Below are 26,718 nucleotides of genomic sequence, written 5' to 3' on the forward strand. Positions count from 1 at the left end.
ATTAGGTACCTTGGAGTAGTCTTGGATGCCTGACTAAAATACAAGGAGCATATAGCTAGCGTCAGCAAGAAGGCATCAGCAGTCCAGGGCGCGCTTTCACGGATGCCCTTCATCGGAGGCCCCAGGCAAACCCAGGCAAACCCGGAGACTGACTGTAGTCAGCTCCGTCCTGCTGTATGGAGCACCAGTGTGGGCAAAATCGCTGGAGATTACATCATACCGCAAGACAAAGTCATCAGTCCGGCTTTTCTCATCGATCAGAGTGGCGTCAGCATACCGAACGGTATCACACGACGCGGTCAATGTCGTAGGAGGAGGATATCATCAAATGGGTCAATCGCCAGCACGGGGAAGTCGGGTACTACATCAGCCAGCTCTTGACAGGACATGGGTGCTTCCAGGCATACCTACACAGATTCAAGAGAAGTGACTCCCCAAACTGTCATCATTGCGGTGATGCGACCGAGGATGCGGAGCACGTGTTCTTCCAGTGCCCCTCTTATGAAGAGACACGGGAGGAACTAGAAAGGAACCTGGACCACACCATCAGTTCAGAAAATATAGTGGAGAACATGCCGAAGAGCCAAGTAGCATGGAACAAGGTAGCGGAGTACGCGGAGACCATCATTAAGGACCTCCGCACCACGTACGAAAAGTATCAGTAACATCATATAAGAACGCCCCGGCGCAGTAGTATTTACAAAGAGTGCCGCCGAGGAACCACCGTTCCAGGAGCAGGGTCAGAGGTGTTAGGGAAGGTTTAGTGCGGTAAGAATCCCACATAATTCGCCTGGCAGGTAGAAGGTTCATCCAAGCGAGTACCTTTTGAAGGTTCTCCCCTGCACCTCATCAATCTAAACACAAAAACACACACACACTGAAAGAATAAACAAAAAAATTGTTAAAAACTATCGATTGCATGCATTTAGTAACAAAATTTCAATTTCAAGAACGAGGAAAAATATGTAATATTAAACAGAAATGCCTATAATATAAAAAAAATCGAAACATGGAACACAAAAACTTAAAGAGAGAGTCGACAAACCAGAAGAATTATTGAAATAAGTAGAAAGAGGCACAAAATAAGTATATTAAATCAAATAATTGACATAAAAAAACTAAACAATAAATGATACACACAGACACGCGCGCAAATCGATATCAGATTTGTAATATTTTCTGGCTCTACTCACTATTGGAGAAGGGAGACCAGAAAATAGTGATATGAGTTTTATGACAAAAAAAGTATTAAAAAAATGAACTAGATCCTATTTGGAGAAGACATCATTCAATTACAATTTGATATGAATTAAGAGCTACACTGGTCAAAATTATACCTATAACACAAACGTTCAATACTCTTTTTATCACAATATTTAGAAATATATAATTGAAAATATTTTTAATTATTGAGATTATCTTTTACACAAGAATATTTTCCAAACTCTACAGGATGAGTACGTATTCTCACTGATATGCTATACTGATCTTTATATTATAAATTTTTCTTATTTTGACCAGTGTTACTTTCAATATTGAAAAATCTTAACTTCAAAATTCGAATGTTTTCATCAATAAAATTTACTCGACAACAAATGGAAAGTTTCCAATTACTCGAAGACATTTGATTACTTGAATTTGTCAATAAATTGGAGTGGTTGTGAGAAAGACCGGAAGAATCTTGATCCGTATTTTGGTTACTGGGCGTTATCGATCTCACCATATACTGCTTATTAGATTCCACTTTAAGAAGAGTAACATGAATTTGTCTTTTAATTACTTTTTCATTCAAAGTTGTTGAAGTTTCAGTTTTTTTGATATCTGATTATTATCCGGACTCCTCTTCCTCTTCAGATAAATTTCCTGAAATTAAAATAGAATTATAACAGAAAAAAGCAATCTCAATTTCTTATATCTTCTTTTTCTTATTCCAATGACTTGTGTTTACTGGGTGATGTTTAATCTTATTTGTGATTCTGATGACCAGCTATCTTGCCATCTTTTTTGTGGTCTTCCTCTTAATCTTTTCCCTTCGGGTTTTCCATCTCTTATGATCTTTGCTAGTCTGTGCTCCTCCATTCTCGTTACTCGTTGATTCCTATTTCTTCTTCTCTCTATCTTACTATATCCTGAATATTACATTGTTGCCGGATATCTTCGTTTCTTATATGGTTTTGTCTAGTCTTTCCTATTATGCATCTTAATGTTTTCATCTCAGTTGTTCTTAGTGTTTGTTTTGTTTTCTTTGTATCAACTCTGGTTTCTATGGCATACCTACGTCATTTTGTCCATAATCAGGTTAAATAGAAATGGACTTAAGCTGTCTCCTTGTCTTATACCTGTGTTCACCTTTATTTCTTCAGATAGCTTTTATTTTAGTGGAGTAGTTGTAATTGAGTTCTTCTAATAATTTTTATTATTTTAGGAGATACATTTTTTTCTTTAAGTAAGTATACTATGTCATTGAGTCTCATTTTATCGAATGCTTTTGTTAGGTCCACGAAACACATGAAGATAGGGTTGTTGTATTCTCTTGACTTTTCCACTAATTGGCAAATTATAAAGATGGCATCTGTCGTTGATCTGTTCTTTCTAAGACCTTGCTGTTCTTCGCATATTGGGATTGTTGCTCTTAGTTCTTTGGCTATGATTTTGGTGAAAATTTTCGATATTGTATCTAGCAGTGATATTCCCCTATAGTTTTATGACTTGTTCTAATCTCCTTTTTTAAATATTAATGTAGTCAAACTTTTATTCCACTCTAGAGGTATCTTTTCTTCTTCAATGATTTTATTGAAAATTTTTGTTATTTCCTTTATTAGCTTTGGTCCTCCATATTTAATTTGTTCGTTTATGATCGTGTTTTCTCCTGGTACTTTTCGATTTTTCAGTTACGTATTGCTTTTTTCACGCGATTTTCTGCTATTACCCAATTTGAGCCTATTGTTTCTGTTTTGTCTTGAGCATTATTTTCTTTGAATTGTATAGTATCTTGTGCATTCTCCCATTTTTATTGAGTTAATCTTTATGTATTCATTTAGTCTTCTTTTAGTTGATCGTAATAGTTTCCACACTCTTTTTTGACTATGATAAAAATCGTGCTCGATGTCTTTCGTGAATCTTTCCCAATATTCCTCTTTGATGGTTTTTATCCTTGCATTCACCCTGTTTCTTGTTGCTATATAATTTGCGTGTTCTTCTGCTATTTTGTTGATTCTATATTTCAAGTATGCGTCTCTTTTTTCTTTGCATATGATTTTTACCTCTTCTGTAAACCAGGGTTTGTTGCCTTTCCTTGTTATTTACATTTATCTTTCTTGTTCCAAGTGCTTCTCTTGAAGCTGTTATTATGTTGTTGGGTATTCTTTCTCGGCATTGCTCTACATCATCGTTGTGTGTTATTTCGTTTTCTTCTATTTTTAATTCTAAATAGTCTATTTTGATACAGGATTTTTGTACTTTCGATTTCTAGTGATTCTATATTAGTTTTCTCTATGCATTCTGGTTGGATTTTCATCAAAGGTGGTCTCTGTAGTCTTATATTGCTTAACACTAATTGATGGTCTGATCCTATCTTGGCTGAGGATAGTACTCGAACATCCAGTATGTTCTAGGGCTGTGTTTTTATTAATTATTATGTAATCTATTACGGATTTCTTTCCTCTTGTATCTGCCCAAGCATATGTGTGTTGAGGTTTGTGTTGGTAGAGCGTGCTGTTAATTCTTAGTTCGTTGTGTGCACATTATTCTATTAGCATTTCACCTCGGTCATTTACTACATCTTCATTAAATTTTCCTTTAACTCTATCTAGTATTTCGTTTCCCACTCTTGCGTTCAGGTCTCCCATGATAATTATTCTGTCTTTAGAAGGTATGTTATTGAGTTCGTCTTGTAATTGGTCGCAGAAGGCTATATATTCTTCCGCTGGTTTCGCGGCATCTGGTGCATAGGTCGATATAATGTGCGTTGATGTTCTTTCGATATTCAATGTTGCTATTATTTACGTACTTAACGTCAGTTATGTGTGTTATAAATTTTTCATCCCTTTGAGAACTGTCGGTAAGTTTTTATTTTAGTAGGAAATTTTTTTTCTGATGATGAATTATTTATAGCATATAAATTTGTCGATGACTTTTGAGGGCATGACTGGGAAAAATCACTTTTTTTTATCCGTTTCTTCAAGTTCCGTTGTAATATTTTTCGAATGTTGCTCATAATTAAGTCCCGAATCGGATAATATGCCGCACACAGTTGTTTTGTCTTCATAAATAGCCTGTTTTGATATAGAGTCTAATTCCACATTTATTGAATCCAGAAAATTACAAAAGAAAATTAAATCTCATGTTAACAGTATAATAGCATAATATAATATCAATTTCGATAAGTAATACTTACACTACGGTTCCAAAAATTTCAACTCAATTTTGAGAAGTACATGCATTTATGAGAATTATATATACCCACATTAAAACTGAATAAAACTTACCAGAATGCTCCACAGCCGCTACGGCAACAAGCGGATTGATATTGATTACTTCCTGTTTATGAGAATCTCCTAAGGTTGATATTTTTTGATATTTTTTCGTCCAATTTCTTGGACAAATCTTTTTATATCGTCTGACTGGAATTTCGTAGTTGTTCTCTTCTTTTGGACTAGTTGGTTTTTCTTTATTTTCTTCTATAATACCACTTTCTCTGTTATCTTTTTTGATTTGATAGTCTTAAATCAATATTTCCATTTTCATAAATGAATTTGTCTACGTTGCCGTGATTAAATCATTTACTCGAAATATACAGTTGAACATGATATTCATAAATTCTTTGTATCTCTCTAGTGGAATCTCCATTTTGTGAAAAATTTGTTTTAGACTTATTGGAGAATTTTAAAAGAGGCCTGAGCATGTCAGTGATGGTATCCGAAGACTCGGTGACCTTGAATGCTTCCCACATGAATCCCTTGTCTTTTCCACTCACTTCATTACCTCTTTCACTACAAGATCTATTTACTTCGACATCTAAATCCATAAGAGAATTTAGAAACTCGTTTTCTTCCGCAGTTAATGTCATTGTTATTGATGATGGATTACCTAGGCAAACGAAATTCGAATTGAAATTTGTCAAATGTGGTTCATTTCGAGTTTTGGAAATAAGATTGATAAGTTAATGAGTCAATTTTGTTGATCTAATATTTTAATGAAGTAAACTCATAGAAAGTGAATAACTATACAGTACGACACAATTATATACGAATACACACTATATAGACAATAAAAATAAATAAAATTATTGATATTTAAAATAATTAAAAATGAAATAGAAAAATCAGAAATAAAGTTAAGATTTAACGCAATATATTGACAAAATAATCACGAATTAAACTGAAATGGAAATCTTGTACAACTCCAAATTAGTACATTGAATAATAAAAATGATATGAAGTTTAATGAAGCGAAATATTAAGAAAGATTTGAAACAGGAGTATTTGGAAAATAAAGGAGTTTAGTTGAGATTAGACTATTCCATAAATCTTGTCATAATTCCGAAAAATTGTCTTTAGATAGACATTAACAATAAATACATAAATTGAATCAAAAATCTAGAAGCGGCGAAATGTTTGTGATTGAATGGAGAAAAATTAGTAATTCCAAACAGTAAAAATATTCATATTGAAATATTGAAGAGAAAAACAAAGATTTCAAAATCTTTACAACTATTCAAACTTGTTTATTGTTGGAAATAAGAATAGACTAAATGGACACTTAATTAGAATTCAATTGAAAAGATGTAAAGCTATGCCCCACAAGATTATCGATAATATTCATTCAAATGTTTGTCTCCTAACGAAATTAATCAGAAGTGTTATTAATTATAGAAAATAAATTTGCTTAATATGGATGTTTTATCAGGATGCCTTTTCCTTTAATGTGAAGCTTTTCACATGCACAAAAAAATTATATATGAATATATTTGTTTCAGCTTTGAAAATAATTTAAATTTAAAAAATTTGTTATTTAAAAAACTAATAAATACTAAAATAACGACTCATACTTTATTAAGTTATTTGAACAACTAAGACATATTTTTATAGTAAGAGTGGGGTAAGAGCAGGTAATTGAAAGCAAAAGGATTATATTGACAATTTATTCTTCACTTTTATAACAAATATCTGCAATCTATACATAGTTGATACCAACCGTCATTAAAAATCAATTATGAAACAGAGAGATCAAGTTTTGTAAATATTTATTATATAAACCGGCTACCTGCTAATTGAATCATACTTACCCCATTTTACCAACGTAGGTAATTTTTCTTTGTTGTTGTCAGGAAAGAAAACTGTTAAAATGATTGGTATTCAAGTTCAATAGTTTCTCTTTTTGATGGTTATTGGCATCATAGGGTTTTGAAAAGGTTTAAAAATTTTAACAGATTCATAGTGTTTTAATATCAATAATAATCAAAATCATTCGTAGTGACTTGAACTAACTTTCTATTGAATTCATTTGAATTTCAAAGAAACAGTGGTGGCTAACGAAATTCTATAATGGCATTATAAGGTTTTGAATGGGTTTTCCATTTCCTATCTCTTATAGTACTTCGACTGTCTAATTATATATTTTGTTGAATTTATTTTTTCAAAACCTGAAATATGTGCATGATTAGGTTATTTAAACCAGTTTTCTTATTAATGCATTGATCATTTTGAGCAATATACGTCTCCATCGTCAAAAATTTTGATGGAAGGCGAGCTAGTGCTTTAATATCGATAATATTCAAAATCATTCGTAGTGACTTGAATTAACTTTCTATTGAATTAACTCGAATTTCAAAAAAAATGTAGTGGCTATCGAAATTCGGAAATATTACTCAAATGAACTATGCTATTACTATGTTAATACGTTTTGGACGAATACGATATGGACGAACTTGTCCACAACTATTCCGACACCCCTATCTCTTACATGTCAAACACAAGCTTTTGCCAAAGGATTATTTACACTATCACGCTCAAATCCATAAAAATAAAAACCATAATTTCCCAAACAGAGGATGTCATCTCTGAACTTCCTCCCAACCAAACCGAAATTATTAGGAAAATATTTGCCAAGGTTCTCCGAACATCAAAAACTCCTCCTTCCAACCTGAACTCCAAGGAGCGACAGGCTCTCAAAGATATTTATAACAATCCTGATATTGTTGTCCTTTCAGTCGACAAGGGCGATTCCACAGTCGTCCTCATTACCTCTCCTTATCTAGATAAGATGAATAATGTTTTTAATACATTATAAACGACCCCACCTCATAAAAGCAAAATACAACGGAAATTCGTATTAACAAATCCAAACTTCTTTACGACATCAAAACCTAACTCATACCTCGAGAAAAATAATCCCGTCTTCCTCGAATATACGGTCTTCCGAAAATTCACAAACCCGATCTTCCACTGCGTCCCAATTTAGTGCATTTAATTGCCTCACCGAACTCACGGCCAGACATCTTGTTGAAATTCTTGACTTGACTTACTCAAAGGTTCCGATATTTCTCCTACTGATATTCTTTTCAGCTTTGATATTATTTCCTTATTTACCAACATCCTCATCGATGACACATTGTCTATCTTGGAAAATAGTCACCACATCGCCCCAGATTACCATTCGCTCATCAAACATTGTTTGTCCAATACCTCCTCCATATTCCAAAGAAATTATTTTGAAAATAAAGCACTATCCTCCTCGCCTCTCCACTCAAGCTGTTGGCTACGGTATGTTGATGACGCTTTTGTCATTTGGCCTCATGGAAGAGTTCCAGCTCCATCTGAATGGCGAACATCCTTGTATACGGTACACGAAGGAGGTGTAGATCCTCAGATGCGAAAAAAAAAATAAATTAATACCTACAGTTCTAAATTTAAAATTATCCTATATAAAATTTACGAATAGTCGTCTGCAGCATGAATATCAAAAACAAGTTTGATCTAAGTTTATTTTCCAAATCATACAACTATCTATTACAGTATCAATAACTCTTATAAGAAAATAAGAAAATGACTTAAAAAACATAATAAATAATTAAAATAAATGAAGTAATTTCTATCAATATTTTCCAGAAATTTCAAGGAAAAATTCGAGAAAGAACTGAATCACTTTTTAATAAATGCAAAGAGAGAAATATTGAGAAAATTGATAACCTAATATCAAAACAACAACCTATTGCTAGGAATAGAAATGAAATAAAATCAAAATGGATCGAAAATTTAACTGATACTATCATACCAGATGAAGTGAAAGAAGTTTTATCTTTACGTCCCAATTTTGCACAAAATATTTCTAGAGATAGTGACAAATATCTTATGTAATATGGAATGCAGCACCAGTCATCTAAAAAACGAAATTCAAAATAAAATAAGGTCTGATACTTGTAATATTATCACTAATCTCAAAAATAAATTGAAAAACAAACAACAACAGACTAATATCAAGCAAGTCCCAAAATATAGCTGAAACCAAAGAATTTATCAATCAAAACAGTCATCTCAAAATTTTGAAAGCAGATAAATCTAATAAAACTGTTATTATGAAATCAGAAGATTATAGTAATAAAATGAAGAAATTATCAAACGATGAGACAACTTACAAGAAAATTAAACAAGATCCGAGAACCTACGAATTCATATCAAAAACAGAATAATGATCTAATTCGTAATTAATAATGGAAAATCTCGAGGAAAGTGTTCTAAGTAAACTTGATATAAATATTCCATTCTTTTTCCGATATGTGGATCATTGTATTACTGCCGAACCAAAGAATCAAATTGAGAACATAAATAAAAAATTCAATTCTTATCGCAATCGAGATCGAGCAAAATAATAAAACAATTTTCTTGATGTCACATTATATAAAATTAACAATAACATAAAAACAGATAGAACAGATTGGTAATCGAAACCAACTTGGTTATCAAGATATTTGAACTTCAATTCGTCTCATCCTATGTCACAAAAAAGTTTAGCGATAATAAGTTTAGCTGATAGATCTATCCAACTATCAGATCCTGAATTTATATGTTTAGCTATTCAAAAAGCAAACACTGCATTGAAAGAAAATCGTTATCAGGAAAAAATGATTAACAACATATTTAAAAAAATGATAAACAGATACTACAATCAATTTAAAAACAAAACAGAAACGAAGCATAAAACATTTTTCCTACCATATTTACAAGGACTTTCCCAGTAACTATCAATTTATTTTGATAAATATGATATTATTATGAATCATAGAGGACGTAATACATTATACATATATTTCATTGAATTAAAATCTAAAACACCAAAAAACAAAAGAAGTAATATTATATATCAAGTGCCTTGTACTAATTGTGACGCTGTCTACATAAGGCAGACATCTCAGTATTTAGACAATAGACTAAAAGATCATCAATACGAAAAAGAATATTTTTAGAAATGGTTTCACATTCATAAGAACGAAAAAGATAAAGACTTAAAAAAAAGCAAAAACGTCAATTTTAATCCATCTTTTGAAAATTATTAAAAAAACTAATTTTGAAACAGAAGAGACCTAAAATCAAGAACATTTAGTAACATATTCATATCGGGCGGCCCATTAGTGTGTGGAAGTGCAATAACTTATCTACTTAACATAAAATATACAAAAAAAATTCAATTAAAAATACAGATACACATTTCTAAAATATTTTGAGGTATACATGGTGTTCAGCGTAAGCGTGAAAACATGAAGTTTTTTTAAATAGGACACCCTGTATATTTGTTTACCATCAAAGACAGCCACGAAAGGAGACATTAGAGAATTTACTTCAACAATTTACCTAAACTGGTGGTGCAGCTTACGAAAAAAGCGAAAGTTTGAAGAATTCCATAGCATAGGACAACGATATGACCATAATGTTGAAAGTTGCGGAAGATCTTCATATCTAGACTAGGGAAATAACAAAACAAATCGACATAAGTCGTATTGTCGTCCAAAAAAGTATATCTAAGAACAAAATGCATCCTTACCGTATACAGCGAATACAGAAACTATTTATTTTATTACAATTTTTAAAGGTGCTGTGAAATTACTGGTTTGATTTTGTCACAAAAACTAGAAATATTTTAAACATCACATTCAGTGTTTACTTGTTAAAAAGGCGAATGAATATTTTTAAATCATAAACTAAAAATGCAATTTTCTTAAAAACGGCCAATTTTAGAGTTTACAGTATTAAACATAATTTGAAGGGATCAAGTAATTTTATAAGATGGTAAAATAATATACTGGATGTTCCATTTAAAAAAATGGAGCTTTTGCTAATTGAAATCTCCTGAATTAATGTTTATCTAAGAAACATCTCGAACCCCAAACGAAACTTCTACTCTATTCAGACATTTCAGCCATCTTTTACCCTTGTACTTACCAAACAAGTTTAATTAATTCTCACTAATAACGTTTACTAGACAGCATTTATAGTGCACCAATTTTCGTCAAATCTTCATATTTTTGGCTCCAACTTGGCAACGTTACAATTTATGGGAAAAGAAAAGACACTGGAGCTTTGTTCGAATATACACATTGTTTTTTTCACGTAAATTCACGTAAATATAGGAAAACTAATTCTTAATTAATTATATTTTGTAAAATTATAATCTTATTTCTATGAACCTTGTCCTCAATCTGAGTTCATTTCAGTTCGTAAGAGTATTTCTGAATTTCGTTAGCCATCACAGTTTCTTTGAAATTCAAATTAGTTCAATAGAAAGTTAGTTCAAGTCGCTACGAATGATTTTGAATATTATCGATATTAAAGCACTATAAGCTCGCCTTCCACGTTCTCTATGAAAGTGTTTCCATTAATTATGAACCTATCAAAATTTTGACGATGGAGACGTATATTTCTCAAAATGATCAATGCATTAATAAGAAAACTGGTTTAAATAACCTAATCATGCACATATTTCAGGTTTTGAAAAAATGAATTCAACAAAATTATACAGCCCAAGTACTATAAGGTACTTATAAGAAAAACCACTTCAAAACCCAATAATGCCATTTGCCACCAAAAAGAGAAACTATTAAATTTGAATACCAATAATGTTATCAATTTACCTATCTGACAACAAGAAGGTAAAATGGGGTAAGTATGATTCATTTAACGGGTAGCCGGTTTATATAATAAATATTTACAAAACTTGATCTCTCTGTTTCATAATTGATTTTTAATGACGGTTGGTATTAACTATGTAGGTATAGATTGCAGATATTTGTAATAAAAGTAAAGAATAAATTGTGAATATATAATCCTTTTGCTTTCAATTACCTGCTCTTACCTCACTAGTATAAAAATATATTTTGAGCAACATTAGTTTTAGTTGTTCAAGTTACTTGATCAAGTATCAGTGGATATTTCAGTGTTTATTGGTTTTTTAAATTAACTTGAAATTTTTAAAGCTAAAACGTATATATTTATATAAATTTTGTTTGCATGTGAAAAGCTTTACGTTCAAGGAAAACGAAACATCCGTATTAAGAAAATATAAGGTAAGCCAATCATCTCCTTGGGCATAGCTTTACATCTTTGGAATTGAATTCTAATTAAGTGAGATTAGTTAAAAATTTTTGCGACTTGTCCATTCACTCCATTGTTATTTCCAACAATAAACAATATTCAATAGCTATGAAGATCTTGAAATATTTTTTCTTCTCATCAATATTTTAATATGAATCCTTCTTTTATTTGGAATTACTCATTCACACAAATTCTCATATTCATAATGTATTGTCGATGAATCTAAAGACACTTTTTCGGAATTTTTCATAATTCAATTATTGCAATATTTATAGAATAGTCTAATCTCAACTCGGAATAGTCTAAACTCAACTCAAACTACTTTTTTTTCTCCAAACACTTCTGTTTCGAACCTTTCTTAATATATTCAATGTTCTAATTTGGAGATGTACAAGGTTTCAATTTAAGTTCAATTCGTGATTATTCTGTCAATATATTACGTCAATTTTTAGCTTTATTTCTAATTTTTCTATTTCATTTTGAATTATTTTAAATATCAATAATTTTATTTTATTTTTATTGTCTATATAGTGTGTATTTGTATATAATTGTGTCATACTGTATAGTTATTCACTTTCTATGAGTTCACTTCATTAAAATATTAGATCAACAAATGAACCACATCTGACAAATTTCAATTCGAATTTCGTTTGCCTAGGTAATCCATCATCAATAACAATGACATTAACTGCGGAAGAAAACGAGTTTCTAAATTCTCTTATGGATTTAGAGCTCGAAGTAAATAGATCTTGCAGTGAAAGAGGTGATGAAGTGAGTGGAAAAGACAAGGGACTCAGGTGGAAAGGATTCACGGTCGCCGAGTCTTCGGATACCATTATTGATATGCTGAGTCCATTTTTAAAATTTTCCAATGAGCCTGTCACGAATTTATTATATAATATAGATTCCACTAGGGAGATACAAAGAATTTGTGAATATCAGGTACAACTGGATATTCCGGGTGCGAGATTCAATCAAGAAGATATTAATTCAAGTGAATTCAATGGTAAATCTAAAAAAATATCGGAGAAGTTGGTTTTATACAAAAGAATTAAAGAAAAACAAACTTGTCCAATAGAAGAGATTAACTACGAAATTCCAGTCAGACGATATAACAAAATTTGTCCAAGAAATTTGACGAAAAAATATCTTCCTTCGCAAAAAAATGTTGTAGAAAAACTCCAAGAAGTTTGTCATAAACAGGAAGTAACCAATATCAATCCGCTTGCTGCCTTAGCTGATATACAGCATTTTGGTAAGTTTTATTCAGTTGTAATGTGGGTATACATAATTCTCATAAATGCATATAATTCTCAAAATTGAGCTGAAATTTTTGCAACTGTTGATGATATTCATACCAAACTCACTACTCACACTACCACTACACCAACACTCACAACACTCACTGTACGACGCGCTTTTCCATAAGTTATCGTCTTCAGAGACTGTAGGTCAACCAGTTTACAGTCAATCATAGTAATTGTGAGTGTTGGTATAAAAGTAGTGTAAACAGTATCTACTTCTCGAAATTTATGCAATTTTTCCAAAATTTAAACTTAAAATTATCAATTCGTTCTACCGTATTGTTAACATTAGTTTTGATTTTCTTTTGTAATTTTCTAGATTCAAGAAATGTGGAATTAGACTCTATATCAAAACAAGCTAGTTACAAAGACAAAACAACTGTGTGCGACATATTATCCAATTCGAGACTTAATTATGAGCAATATTCGAAAAATATTACAACGGAACTTGAAGATACGAATATAAAAAGCGACTTTTCCCAGTCAGGCCCTCAAAAATCATCGTCAAATTTTTATGCTATAAATAATTCATCATCAGAAAAAGAATTTCCTACAAAAATAAAACTTACCGACAGTACTCAAAGAGAAATCAAAAACGATCTTGAATATTCTGAAAAGATAACGATCCCTGTAGTACTACCAAAAATTAGAAAACCATCTAAAGAACTAATAGAATCCGTCATTAATCGAATCGCCTCTAAAACTACAACGCTCGGTTACCAACAGCAAAAATCAACCGGTAAAACAAATTCGTACACCAATAATACTGAAATCTCCTTAATGGATGGAAGTCCCTGTGCATCGTCATCAGTTCAACAATGTAGAACTCAAGAAGTATTTCGAAATTATGAAAGGCTTCCAATAAATGGTTCTGAAACTCCTTCACATAGTTACGATCGTTGCAAGGTCAGAAATAAAAATTGTTTTATTGCGTAAATGATTTATTCTTGAAATAAGTAGTTTTAACTCTATCTTTAAATATTTCATAATATATTTCAATAAGTATAATGTCTTATCTAGAAAAAAAACATGTATATCCTACAGCGTGTTACTATTTAATGACTTTTCATAAAAAACTTGGGTACCTACTTCTTTTATTTTATTGGAAAATTATTATTGATATCCATAATTTCAGATCAACACTAAAAATTTGCTTCAGTGACTTAACACTATATTTTCTTTATTTTCAAAATCCTGTCAAATTGAACTAAGTATTGAAGAAATATGTTGCTCAATTATCCGACAGTTACCTTGATCATAAAATATAAATTTCCACCATTATGTAAAAAATTTAGTTTGTATTTTCTTATTATTTTTCCCTTTTAATTTCAGGGAATTTATCTTAAGAGGAAGAGGAGTCCGGATAATAATCAGATATCAAAAAAGACTAAAATTTCGACGACTTCGAATGAAAAAGTAATTGAAAGACAAATTCCTGTTACTGTTCTCAAAGTGGAACCTAATAAGCAGTATATGATGATATCGATAACGCCCAGTAACCAAAATACGGATCAAGATTCTTCCGGTCTTTCTCACAACCACCCCAATTTATTGACTAATTCAAGTAATCAAATGTCTTCGAGTAAGTGGAAACTTTCCATTTGTTGTCGAGTAAATTTTATTGATGAAAACATTTGAATTTTGAAGTTGAGGGAAATTTTTTAAGATTTTTCAATATTGAAAGTAACACTGGTCAAAATAAGAAAAATTTATAATATAAAGATCAGTATAGCATATCAGTGAGAATACGTCAAGGTATTTGTTTGTAACATAAATTCCTACTGTTTTTTACTCATCCTGTAGAGTTTGAAAATATTCTTGTGTAAAAGTTAATCCCAATCATCAAATATATTTTCAATTATATATTTTTAAATATTGTGAGAAAAAGAGTATTGAACGTGAAAAGTGTTATAGGTATAATTTTGACCAGTGTAGCTCTTAATTCATATCAATTTGTAATAAAATGATGTCTTCTCCAAATAGGATATTCGACACCTACGATTTCTAAGGAGAGACAATTACAGCATTTCCCCAGTAGTCGTTCGAGGTATGTTAATTTTTACGTATCAGTTTTCTTTGGATAATTATGAATATTACATTACATTCCCTTAGATATTATGTCTTCCACTGCTATATTTAACAATACCGAGTCCATCACCGCCTCACTATACTCCAAAGTTTATTCCAAATTTTATTTTTCCTTTTGATTTTTTCATCATTTTAACCATTATTATTTTTTGTCTGGTTGTTTCATGACCTTTCTAATTGGCCTTCCTTTCAAACAGTTTATTTAGTGTTTGAAAATGATATTCATGGCTAATTTACAAATTCAATACTGATATTGAGCTTTTCACTAATACACTTACGAGACTTTTTGAAATCATACTTGATAAAGCTTCAAAAGTGCTCTAAAAAGTGAAAAATAACGTAATGATAGAGGATGACAAGGTTGGTACGTATGCCGTCTAAAGGTGGTAATAATTCAGTTTAATAGAAAAATTTATTATAACAAAGCCAAAAGATTGGATGGTATATGAGAGGATATAAAATGTACTATTCTGGAGCAAGACAAAATTTGAACGTGCATACTTTTGGTTTTGTTATAATAAATTGTTGATATTTTTTTAAAATTCTATTATTACCAAATTCTGACGGCAAACGTACCAACTTCATCCACCGCGACCTATATACTGTCCTAATTTTTCACTATCACACTATCCTGTTGAATTTTACTAAATCTGCATCCCGCACTATTTGTCTTGTTGTTATTATTAATGTTTTCATCATTTATTGTTCAGTTTTTCCCCCTTATGTCAATTATTTGAATTGATATACTCATTTTCTGCCTCCTAAATATTTCAATAATTGGTTGTCGAGTATTTGAGTTCCATGTTTCGATTTTTTCTGTTTTTTACTACATATTTTTCCATGTTCCTGGAATTGAAATTTTGTTACTAACTGCATGTAATCGATAGGTTTCAACACATTTTTTTAATTGTACTTTCCGTAAAACGAATTTGTATCCGTATAGCGACGATGACCAGCATCATCAGAAGTCCGATTCTTCACCGATATGTACAACTGAAAACAATCTACTGCCCGAAGAAAAGAAAAATAAAATAATGGAAGATCTGAGGATTTTCGTCCGAATGCAAGTGAGTAGGGCCAGAAAATATTACAAATCTAATATCGATTGGTTCCAGAAAATGGAACCATACGTTTCTGACGAAAACTTATTTTGAAATAGAAATGACCAGAGATTATAATCGTATAATTATAAAAAATGAATCGAACTTCAATTTACGGCAGATATCACCAAGAAGATTCATTCGAATTTTTAGAACTCTGTTCTTTGGAGGGACAAGGCGGGAGTATAATTGTTTAATTCGTTTTAATGTCATTTATTATTCAATTTGACGCAGTTATTATTTTGTCTTATTTGAATAATTAAAAGATTTTAATGGGTACTTTTTATAAATTTATCAATTATCAATCAACATTATATTTGGTACTTATTTAGTATATATATAAGATCAAAACATAAAAACCGTATTCGATTTATTACATATTTATTTATTTATTATATTATTATTTAAAGTTAATATGATACTTAGGATATTAAGTTTCTTAAAGCTCTGAAATAATGATAAAAGAGTACCTATAATTTAATTAGCATGCAGTAAAATACAGTCGTGAAAATACATGTCGTAGTACTAGAAAAATCGTCATACCTACCACGTAGAAAAGTGATAATTAAAAGAAAATCACCTGATAATGATTATTCTTAGAATAATTTAAATTAAGTATGTCCAATTGTGTTTATTTTATATTATTTTCTTGTTGGCAATAAAATATTTAATATACATCGACTTTATTTTGATCCTTTCCTTTCTTAGTCCTTACATTTTCTCACTGTTCTTTGTACCTATATAGGTAGTATTTGTTTTGATATAAATTTTTTTCAAAATATCTTTCAAATAATTAGATAATGGCGGGAGTGGAGTTTGTTTACTTGGAACAATCGGTCAAAGGGGAATGTTAGGCTTGTGCAGCTTTGATAAACTATAAACCATTTATAATTATTTGAAATTTCTACATTTTAAATTCAATTTCTATTCTCTATATTTTTAAATCAAAATTATACCATATAAAATGGAAAAACAACTTTTTATTTCGCCATCAGGTGCAAAAAAAAATGAAAATTCACAAAGCCTTCCCCCTGAAATATATGGTTTACCAAAGCTGCACAAGCCTGACATTCCCCTTCGACCGATTTTTTCAAGTATTCAAATTCCTCTTACCTCATTATCTAATTATTTTAATAATATATTGAAAAAAATATAAATAGGTATATAAAATACCATATCGAAAGCACATGGGATTCCAAAGAGGAAATTAAAATTATAAAAATTCCTAATGAATATGTATTTATTTCGTTAGATATGGTTTCTTCATAAACAAATATTCCTATTTCTATTTTGAAAGATATATTAATAAAAAAATGGGACAGCATTAAAGAATATACAGAAATAACTCAAAAAGAATTTATAGAAGCTATAGAACTCACACTTACAACCACATATTTCAAATATGAAAATGAAATATACAAACAAATTAATGGTTGTGCTATGGGGGCTTACATTTCAAGTGTTATAGCACAATTGGTAAAAACTGTCCTAAGCAAACTTCATATAGATATTTCATTATTTTTCCGATATATACATGATTGCATTACTGTTGTACCAAAGAATCAAATTGAAAATAAATGAAATTCTTATCATAAAAAATTTCAAATCACAATCGAAATCGAATAAAAAAATAAAATCAATTTTTTTCATGTCACATTATATAAAATTGACAATAACATAAGAACAGAGTGTGGCTGACAGATCTACCTACATCCTAACCATAAGTATGAGGACTCTCCCCACAATTATCTATATTTCAATAAATATGATATTAGTAGGTACAAGTCTTAAAGAACGAATTACTTCATGCAAATACTTATTTCACTTAATCGAAATCTAAAACACCAAAAACCAAAAGAAATAATATTATATATCAAGTGACTTGTACTAATTTGGACGCTGTCTACATAGGACAGACATCACAGTATCAAGAAAATTCTTGAAACGGAATCTAATACACAAAAAAGGAATTTTTAGAAATAGTGCAAATTCATAAGAACGAAAAAGCTATAAATGATAAAAAAGACCTGAATAATTTAAATAAATTATATAGCTAGCTCTATTATGAATGTAGCTGAATATTTATTGGTTAGAATATGAATGACAATAAATTTTATAGATTAGGTTATACTTAGGTGAAGTTGAAATTTATAGGTTAGGTGAGGTTAGTTGCAAGAATTAATACAATTCAAACCCACCGAAAATTTCGTTTGACATGATTCAAAATTATATTGTTTGATTTTCAAAATACAGGTAGAATTAATTGAACTTTTATTTGCAATCAGTTTTATTTTATTTTTCAACTTAAATAAACACCAAACGTGCTTTTTATTATCGGCCTTATTTAGAACCTCTAGCCTTGATAAGGCCAATGTGCAAAAAAAGTAAAAAAAGACTGAAAATCAATTTCACAATATTTTTTCTGTAAAATTGCAGGGCGTATTGATTGTTAATAATTTAACTATCATTTTCAACTACTTTATTTTTTTCAGTCAACAGTCACCTGTTGATGTGGCCATTAGTTTGTGTCGCTTACCTTATATATTTTAATGGGTACAAATTGTGTGCTGGTAGAGCCAAGATAAGCCATTTTATTATTAGGTACTAGGTATTATCTATTATTAACTGTCGAAATTCTTTAAAGTGTTTTATTAAAAAATTTCTTGGGCAAAGCTAAAACTCCAACCAAAACATTTACGTACGTATAGCCTACGCGGTATAGACCTCCGATCCGGAAGACATCTTCAAAAATTTCATCATGGCCGTACTTAGAAGTATTTGCTCCCTCTGCCCTGCACCATTAAAGGCACGCCCTGTTTTACACCCCGCCATCGTCGCCATTACAATGAAGGCGTGCTCTGACGATCTAAACGAGCTGCTGCATTCATTTATTGTTTTTCAGTGGTAGCCTATGAAAAAAAATTTAAAATAAGTTCTTTTCCAGATTTTCACTCTATAACATGGGATGAAAAACCTGTTTCTCAATTGAAATTGGTTGAATTTGAGTTTTCTAAGATTAACTCAGAAGAATGGAAAAAAAGTGTAAGTAATCATTTCATTGAAATAGACAACGAATAGTTTACTGTAAGATTTTGAGGAAACAGAACATAGGAAACATCATGCTGCCATTTAAGCTTTATGTTGAATTTGGGTCAGCTACCCCTACTGGTGAATCCAGTAGTCCCCCAACGCCCGACCCTTTTCGGACCTTCGGTGTACCTGCTTTTAACTACTGTTGCAGTTACAAACAAGGTCCGAAAGGGTCGAAAGTCGGCAGTGCTCAATAGCTGACCCAAATTTAACATAGAGTTTAAATGGCAGCACTGTATTTCCTATGTTCGGTTTCCTCAAAATCTTAGGGTTGATCGACGCTTGTCAAGACATTCAATCAGTTCTTATTAATTCAAAAAACTACTCAAACAACAGTTATTTCCGCATTAATGATCTATTGATTATATTAAACAATTCCACCGCGGACCAAAGTGGAGCAAACTTGCTGTGACTTTAAAATTGGCGATTTCGTTCAAGTCAACTTTGAAGATAGACCTTCGTTTAATTGAAATTTGGTTAGACTAACGAAAAACTTACCGACAGTATCGTATATGCTGTAGAACTTGAGAAATTAAGTGAATAAAAATTGGATATAAAATGAAAATTATAAATTGATTACACAGATAGCAAAAATTGAAGTGATATGGGGAAGATAAAGTTAACGTCGTTGTAACATGCAAAAGACCTGTGTGATGAAAGAGAAAAAATGAGAACAAATTGGGAAGTTACTGAGGAGACAATAAAGTTAAAATACAAGTAGATACCTAGTTTTGAAAATGGCATATAAAAGGCATTGAAAATGAAGAAGAGAAAATAACAGGATTAAATAAACTAGATGAATCTGTACCAACGACAGAAACGTTGAAAAGGGAAGTTAACAAAATAGAATAGAACATTTTGTTAATATTAGATAATAAATTATGTAACATATTTGAAATAAAACAAGGACAAAGATCAAACAAAACGCCTCATTCTAGTTATTTATTTGTTAGGGAGACGCAGTTCTACTAAGAATACTGAAAGTTTGGCCGCAGTTTAGAAAAATTCATAAAGCTTCTTGCTTCCGTGAGATATTCAAAAAATTGGATGAGAGTGTCTATCATGTTTTTCTTCAAATACATTTTTTTATATTCGAAGATGCTATACAACAAAATGGGATCTAAAAACAAAAAAAGATCAGTTTGGGCAGTAACTTCTAACTAGGAAGGATAGGAGGAGAGAAGAACATATGGGCGCTATAGTCTTAGGGTCGAGGACGACGAAAACAACTAATATCAAACTAAGATCATACGCCTGCGCGAGCCTAACGAGATCTGTTAACATTGCTATTCCGAAGAGGAAGAGTGATCTCTATTCGATCCAAAACATCTTCTCCGGGTTGGTGTTTGCAAGGAATAGAAGAGGGTGCCATAAAGCAATGTAGAAGGTTCATTTTCACGTAAAAACAATTTCAGAGAGCTGCTTTATAAAGAATGGGCCGAAACTCTCCCACAAACAGCAAAAGTACATTCCTTGCATGATGTGCAAAGTTACATAACTCTAGATTAATTAGATCATCCTCTAGATCCAGAACAATTCTTCACCCTACTTTAAAAAAAACTGATATACAACAACTTCTACTCAATTATCTACCCGAAACCACCCTATAAGCCGCCACTACTCTCTTAATTTTTATGTTATTTTTCTATGTTTGTATTTTTATATTTGTTTAATTTCAATCAGAATCCACATAGTTTTTTAGAACATTTATTCTTCCATTTCTCAACTCGCTAAGGTTACGAAAAATATTCTTTTGCTCCTTTTTTTTACAATATCATTTTTATTATACTAAAATACTAAATGAGGCCACTGATAAAATAGGTACAAATTAATTTTTTTTATAAAGTATTACCTTTCTCAACATACTCAACATCTCAAAACTACAACCGAACAATTCCGATTCTCTCCCATTGAACCCCGGTTTTTCTACATTCACCATTTCTCTAAGAGATCACTAGTTCTTTTCCCAGATAATTCAGTTGTACAACTGGAATTCGAAAAACCACAGATCAAATTATTTTTGACATGGATTTAGAAGAAATCTTCAAACTGTTCCTCCTCAAATCCCGAAAGATAAATAACTGTCCCCTTCTCACAACGTTCTTTTTGAAAAATATTCCGATGTTCCCATTCCACTTATCAACATGATTGTCCTAGAAAATTTAAAACTTCCAAAATTCCCAACATCCATGTTGTATTTCACGTATCAAGTATATACATAGTGGGAAAATGTAAGGACTAAGGAAGGAAAGGATCAAAATAAAATCGTTGTATATTGAATATTTTATTGCCAACAAGAAAATAATATAAAATAAAAATAATTGGACCTAATACAAATGATTCTAAGTAAAATCATTTTCAGGTGATTTTCGCAAAATGTATCAAAGGAATTTTCGGTTCAATTATCACTTTTCTACGTGGTATGAGGATTTTTCTGATACTTCGACATGAATTTTCACCGACTGTATTTTGCTGCATGCTAATTAAGGTGGTAATGTACGGCCGACGAATATTTTCATCGACTGCACAACGAAAGTTCGGAAAGAGTTACCGCTCTATAGTGTAAATGAGCGTTGTGTAGCTAAAGACATGAGACGACGTAGAGACACTTTTAACTGAAATACAGATGTTCGACTCACTTTTGTTGCGCGCGACTGTCCCTTACACTGTTATTTAGTAATTTAGAAATGCTGAAGATTACTCCTTAAATATACTTGAAATATCAGGGTGGTGTCTGAACAGACTGGACAGAAAACAAAAATTAATATTTACTTAGTTTAAAAATATTATATTTCTAATTATCTAGGTACATATAGTTTCTCAATAATATGTTTAACGTTTAAAATTTTCTGTTATACACCTTTTGGTAAATTTAATACTATTAAACAGTTTTTTATTTCCCATCGGTGTCCGTTATAATCTTTGTATCATTGTTTCGGAGCTTTCAGGAGCTCAATTTATCATATTAACTTTAAATAATAATAAGTATAATAAATAAATATGTGATAAACCAATTACTGCTTTTATGCATTTATCTCAAACATACTAAATATACATCAAGAGTATGGTGTCGTGACTTACATTTATATCGATTATAACTGAGTGACAATATTCTTGTCGATCAAATATAATGACTGATAATTGGTACATTTATAAAAAGTATTACAATTTTTCAAATATTTTCAAATGTTCAAATTGTCAGCATTATGTATCTTTCACAGAGCTTCGTCAAATTAAATAATAAATAACATAAAAACGAATTATAAAATTATACTCCCGCCTTCTCACTGCCAGGTACAGGGTTCTAAAAATTCGAATGAATCTTCTTGGTGATATCTTCCGTAAATTGAAGTTCGATTCATTTTTTATAATTATACGATTATAACCTCTGGTCATTTCTATTTCGTCAGAAACGTATGGTTCCATTTTCTGGAAGCAATCGATATCAGATTTGTAATATTTTCTGGCCCTACTCACTTGCAATCGGACGAAAATCCTCAAATCTTCCATTAATTTATTTTTCTTTTCTTCGGGCAGTAGATTGTTTTCAGTTGTACATGGTTGGATATCTTGATTGAAAATGTTTAAAGTGGACTGTATACAATGTGAGAAGCACAATAAAACGATTTGTTTCGATTTTCACTTTATTGTACAAATGCTTTGTGAGCCTGAACAAAAAACGCTGTTGGCCTCGTGGCTCCTTGATGATTGATGTCTGTCTTCTTCTGCGCAAGCCCGGTTACTCTAGGTAGGCGCATGTGCCAAGTTCAGTAGCGCACTCAACATAATTTAAATATATACATTAAATGGTTAAACATACCGGCCTCCTTGAAAGGCTCGACTTTCAAACGACAAATAATATAAAAAATTATGAAATTTATATGTGTTTTCAAATAACTTAAAAGTAAAATGTCAAAATAAATGTCAATCACTAAGAAACACTTTTTAAACGTCTATGGGTAGGACGCAAATTTCTGACACCGCCCTCTTCAGGATTCCATTCTTCGCACGGAGGGTAACTACTCTAGTGATGCCATCGCTGCCTGGATGCAGCTTAACAATGCGAGCTAAAGCCCAACACAATGGCGGCGAATTCTTATCCTTCAATAAGGCGAGAGCTCCTATATTCAGAAGTTCTTTACTTGCAGTTTTCCACTTTACACGTTGCTGCAAAGTTGAGACGTATTCGGAAGACCAACGTCGCCAATAATGTTGATACATTTGCTGCAGTGCATGATACGTTGATAGCCTGTTAACTGGTATTTGCTGAACGTTTGATTGAGGTATGGCCTTCAACACGTCGCCAATTAAAAAGTGACTGGGAGTTAAAGGACAAAGGTCGTTGGGATCATCGGTTAATGGGATGAGAGGTCTAGAATTAAGAGTGGCCTCCACCTGAATGCATAGGGTGGTAAAATCTTCCAAAGACAAGCAGTTTTGACCCATCACTCTTTTTAGATGATATTTGGCCGATTTCACAGCCGATTCCCACAAACCACCCATATGCGGGCTGTTCGCAGGGTTAAAATGCCACCGAATTCCTTGTGTGTCACAAAATGTAGAAAATGAATTGTCTTGTTCTAATGTTTTTAGGAACAATCGCAAATCATTGTTTGCTCCAACGAAACATCCCCCATTGTCAGAATATATATCACTGCATAGACCGCGCCGTGAAACAAATCTTTTGAGGACGTTTAGAAACGAATTTGCAGTTAAATCAGTTGCTACCTCTACATGCACAGCCTTGGTAGTCATGCAAATAAAAATACACAAATATGCCTTTATAAATTTTCTATTTCTGTGCTTAACTTCCTTGACCGAAAATGGCCCCGCGTAATCGACGCCACTGCTTAAAAACGGTCTAGCTTGTGCGAAGCGTACGCTAGGTAAGTTTCCCATTTTTTCATTGTAAGAGCGAGGCTTTACTTGAAAGCAAGTTATACATTGATGCAAAATCTTTTTGACAATTTGTTTACCCCGCAATAGCCAAAAGTTGTTTCAGAAAGAGGCCAAAGTTGCTTGAGCACCAGCGTGTAATAATAATGTATGCTCTCTTTCGATTAGAAGGCGCGTGACGTGATCATTATGAGGTAGGACGTAAGGGAATTTTTTGTCAAATGAAAAGTTTGAATTGACAATTCTCCCCCCTACCCGCAATAAATGATCGCTATCTAAAAATGGGTTTAAAGATAACAATTTTGAATGAGCGTTTAGCGGTTTATTTTTAATTAAACATTTTATTTCTTCCGTAAAATGCACTGATTGCGTTGCCCTTATAATACTTTGTTTTGCCAGTTTTAATTCGTGCACTGTGAGTTTTGTACCGTATATTCTATCATGTTTTGCACGTAATGTGTTACCTTTAAATCGTAAAATCCACGCTATGATTCTGTTTAATTTGTCGAAATTAGAATATCTCTCGAATATCGTACTATCAGCTATAATTAAATTTTGTGTTAACGCGGAATTTTTTACCTCTGGTAATTCATTGAGTGGTAAAAAATTATTATTCGTGACCGGTTGATTAGGATTGCTTAGAAAGAATGGCCCGTTCCACCACATGTCGCATTCGAGCAGCTGACTGGGTAGTGATCCTCTCGAGATGATGTCAGCCGCGTTATGTTCGGATTTTACATGTTGCCAATTTTCGATTTTGGATTTTCCTTGTATGTCCGCTACGCGGTTTGCTACAAATGTTTTTAAAAGTGCGGGTTCCGTATTTAACCACGATAAAACGATGGTTGAATCAGTATAATAAAAAATGTTAGATATACGACAAGTAAAAGCCTCCATGAGCTTAGCTGTCAGATTCGTTGCTAATAAAGCTGCGTTTAGCTCCAAGCGTGGCAACGTGACAACCTTTAAAGGTGCTACTCTTGATTTAGCACAAATTAAACGTACAGAGCATTGTCCGGAGTTATCTACAGTTCGTAGGTATGAACACGCACCATACGCGATAGTAGATGCATCGCTGAAAGTGTGAATTTCAATAACATTGGCTTTGGGAACTGTTATTTGTCTAGGAATTTTAATTGTAGCCAAAATAGGTAATTCCTTTTGTAAATGAATAAACTCTGAAATTATTGGTGAAGGAGCAATTTGATCCCAATCTACTTTGTGCTGCCAAAGTTTTTGCATGATAACTTTGGTTTTAACAATTACTGGACCGACCAAGCCCAATGGATCGAATAACTGAGCAATTACGGAGAGTATTTCGCGTTTTGTGAAATTGTTATTTTCAATTTGTATTGAATCTGTGCTGAAATGTAGCGTGTCTGATTGAGAGTTCTAGACAAGCCCTAAAGTTTTTGATTGGTCATCGGTTGATAGATAATGATCTGGTAGATCTGAAATGTTGTTAATATCGTTGAAAATGTTTGGTTTGTTAGTTTTCCACTTCCGAAGAGGAAAGGATCCACTTTCTAAAATGTTGGTGATGTTTTGCCTCAAAATTTGTGCATTTTCAATGGTGTCTGTACCAGTGATGAGGTCATCAACATGAAAATCGCGAGTTATTACTTGTGATGCTACTGGGTACTTTTTACTGTTTTCTAAAGCGAGTTGGTGCAAGCATCATATAGCAATGAATGAAGCTGGAGCTGTGCCGTATGTTACGGTGTTTAATCTGTAGACTTCTAGAGGCAGGTTTGGATCCGAACGCCACATAATTCGCTGTAAATCACGTTGCTCTTCTACAATTTCCACCTGTCGGTACATCTTCTCTATGTCCGCTACCATTGCTACATTGTGTTGTCTAAAACGAATGATGATAGCAAAAAGATCTTCCTGTATTGTAGGACCCACCATGAGCGTATTATTCAACGAAATACCGTTTCCTGTTTTGGCGGATGCATCGAACACCACTCGTAGTTTAGTGGTTGCACTATCCTTCACGACACCATGATGTGGTAGGTAAAAAACTCCCTTTCCATCCACTTCCATTGCCCACGTCGGCACCTTGGTCATGTGCCCGAGTTTTTCATATTCCCTCATGAACTCCGAATATTGTTGACGTATGACTGTGTCATTGATCAGTTTACTTTCTAATTTGTGAAACCTTTTAATCGCATTCATCTTCGAATTCCCCAAATCGCCTACACCTTCGCGAACTGGCAACGTCGCACAAAATCTGCCAGTTTCGGTCCGCTGAATTGTTTTTAGGAAATGTTCTTCGCATTGTTTTTCTTCAATCGTCCGTTTGGTTTTGTTATCGTCGTGGTATTCCTCGATTTTCCAAAATTTCTCAATTGCGTTTTCAAGCGTAGTTGTGATTAAATTACATGATATGGTATTACTACCGTTATTTTGAATTGAATAATTTTGATATATGGGTCCCGATATGACCCATCCAAATAATGTTTTCTGAAGTATCGGTTTACCGTCGCCGAGCTTAAATTGCCCATCCGCTAAAATATCCCAAAAGACACCTGCGCCTAAGAGAATATCCAGTTTGGCGGATTTATCGAATTCAGGATCCGCAAGAGTAATGTGTTTCGTTTCGGAATATTTAAATGTTGACAATCGATTTTGAAGTTTGGAATATTACCCGCT

At 32.1% G+C, this 26,718-nt stretch overlaps 1 protein-coding gene and 1 long non-coding RNA gene across 2 annotated transcripts; both read right to left on the reverse strand.

The window, feature by feature from the left end:
• Positions 1–1,573: 1,573 nt before the first annotated feature.
• LOC130903006 (uncharacterized) lies at positions 1,574–6,551 on the reverse strand. Its single transcript, XR_009060500.1, has 3 exons — positions 6,287–6,551; positions 4,488–5,088; positions 1,574–1,863 (listed from the first exon to the last, which is right to left on the reverse strand). It is a non-coding gene; the product is annotated as an uncharacterized LOC130903006 (long non-coding RNA).
• A 19,189-nt stretch (positions 6,552–25,740) lies between these two features.
• Positions 25,741–26,241, reverse strand: LOC130902888 (uncharacterized). Its single transcript, XM_057815169.1, has one exon. It carries the CDS (start codon positions 26,239–26,241, stop codon positions 25,741–25,743), a length of 501 nt encoding a protein of 166 aa, XP_057671152.1.
• Between the last annotated feature and the right edge of the window lie 477 nt (positions 26,242–26,718).

This window comes from Diorhabda carinulata, chromosome Y, assembly GCF_026250575.1.
Source record: "Diorhabda carinulata isolate Delta chromosome Y, icDioCari1.1, whole genome shotgun sequence".
Lineage (NCBI taxonomy): Eukaryota > Metazoa > Arthropoda > Insecta > Coleoptera > Chrysomelidae > Diorhabda > Diorhabda carinulata.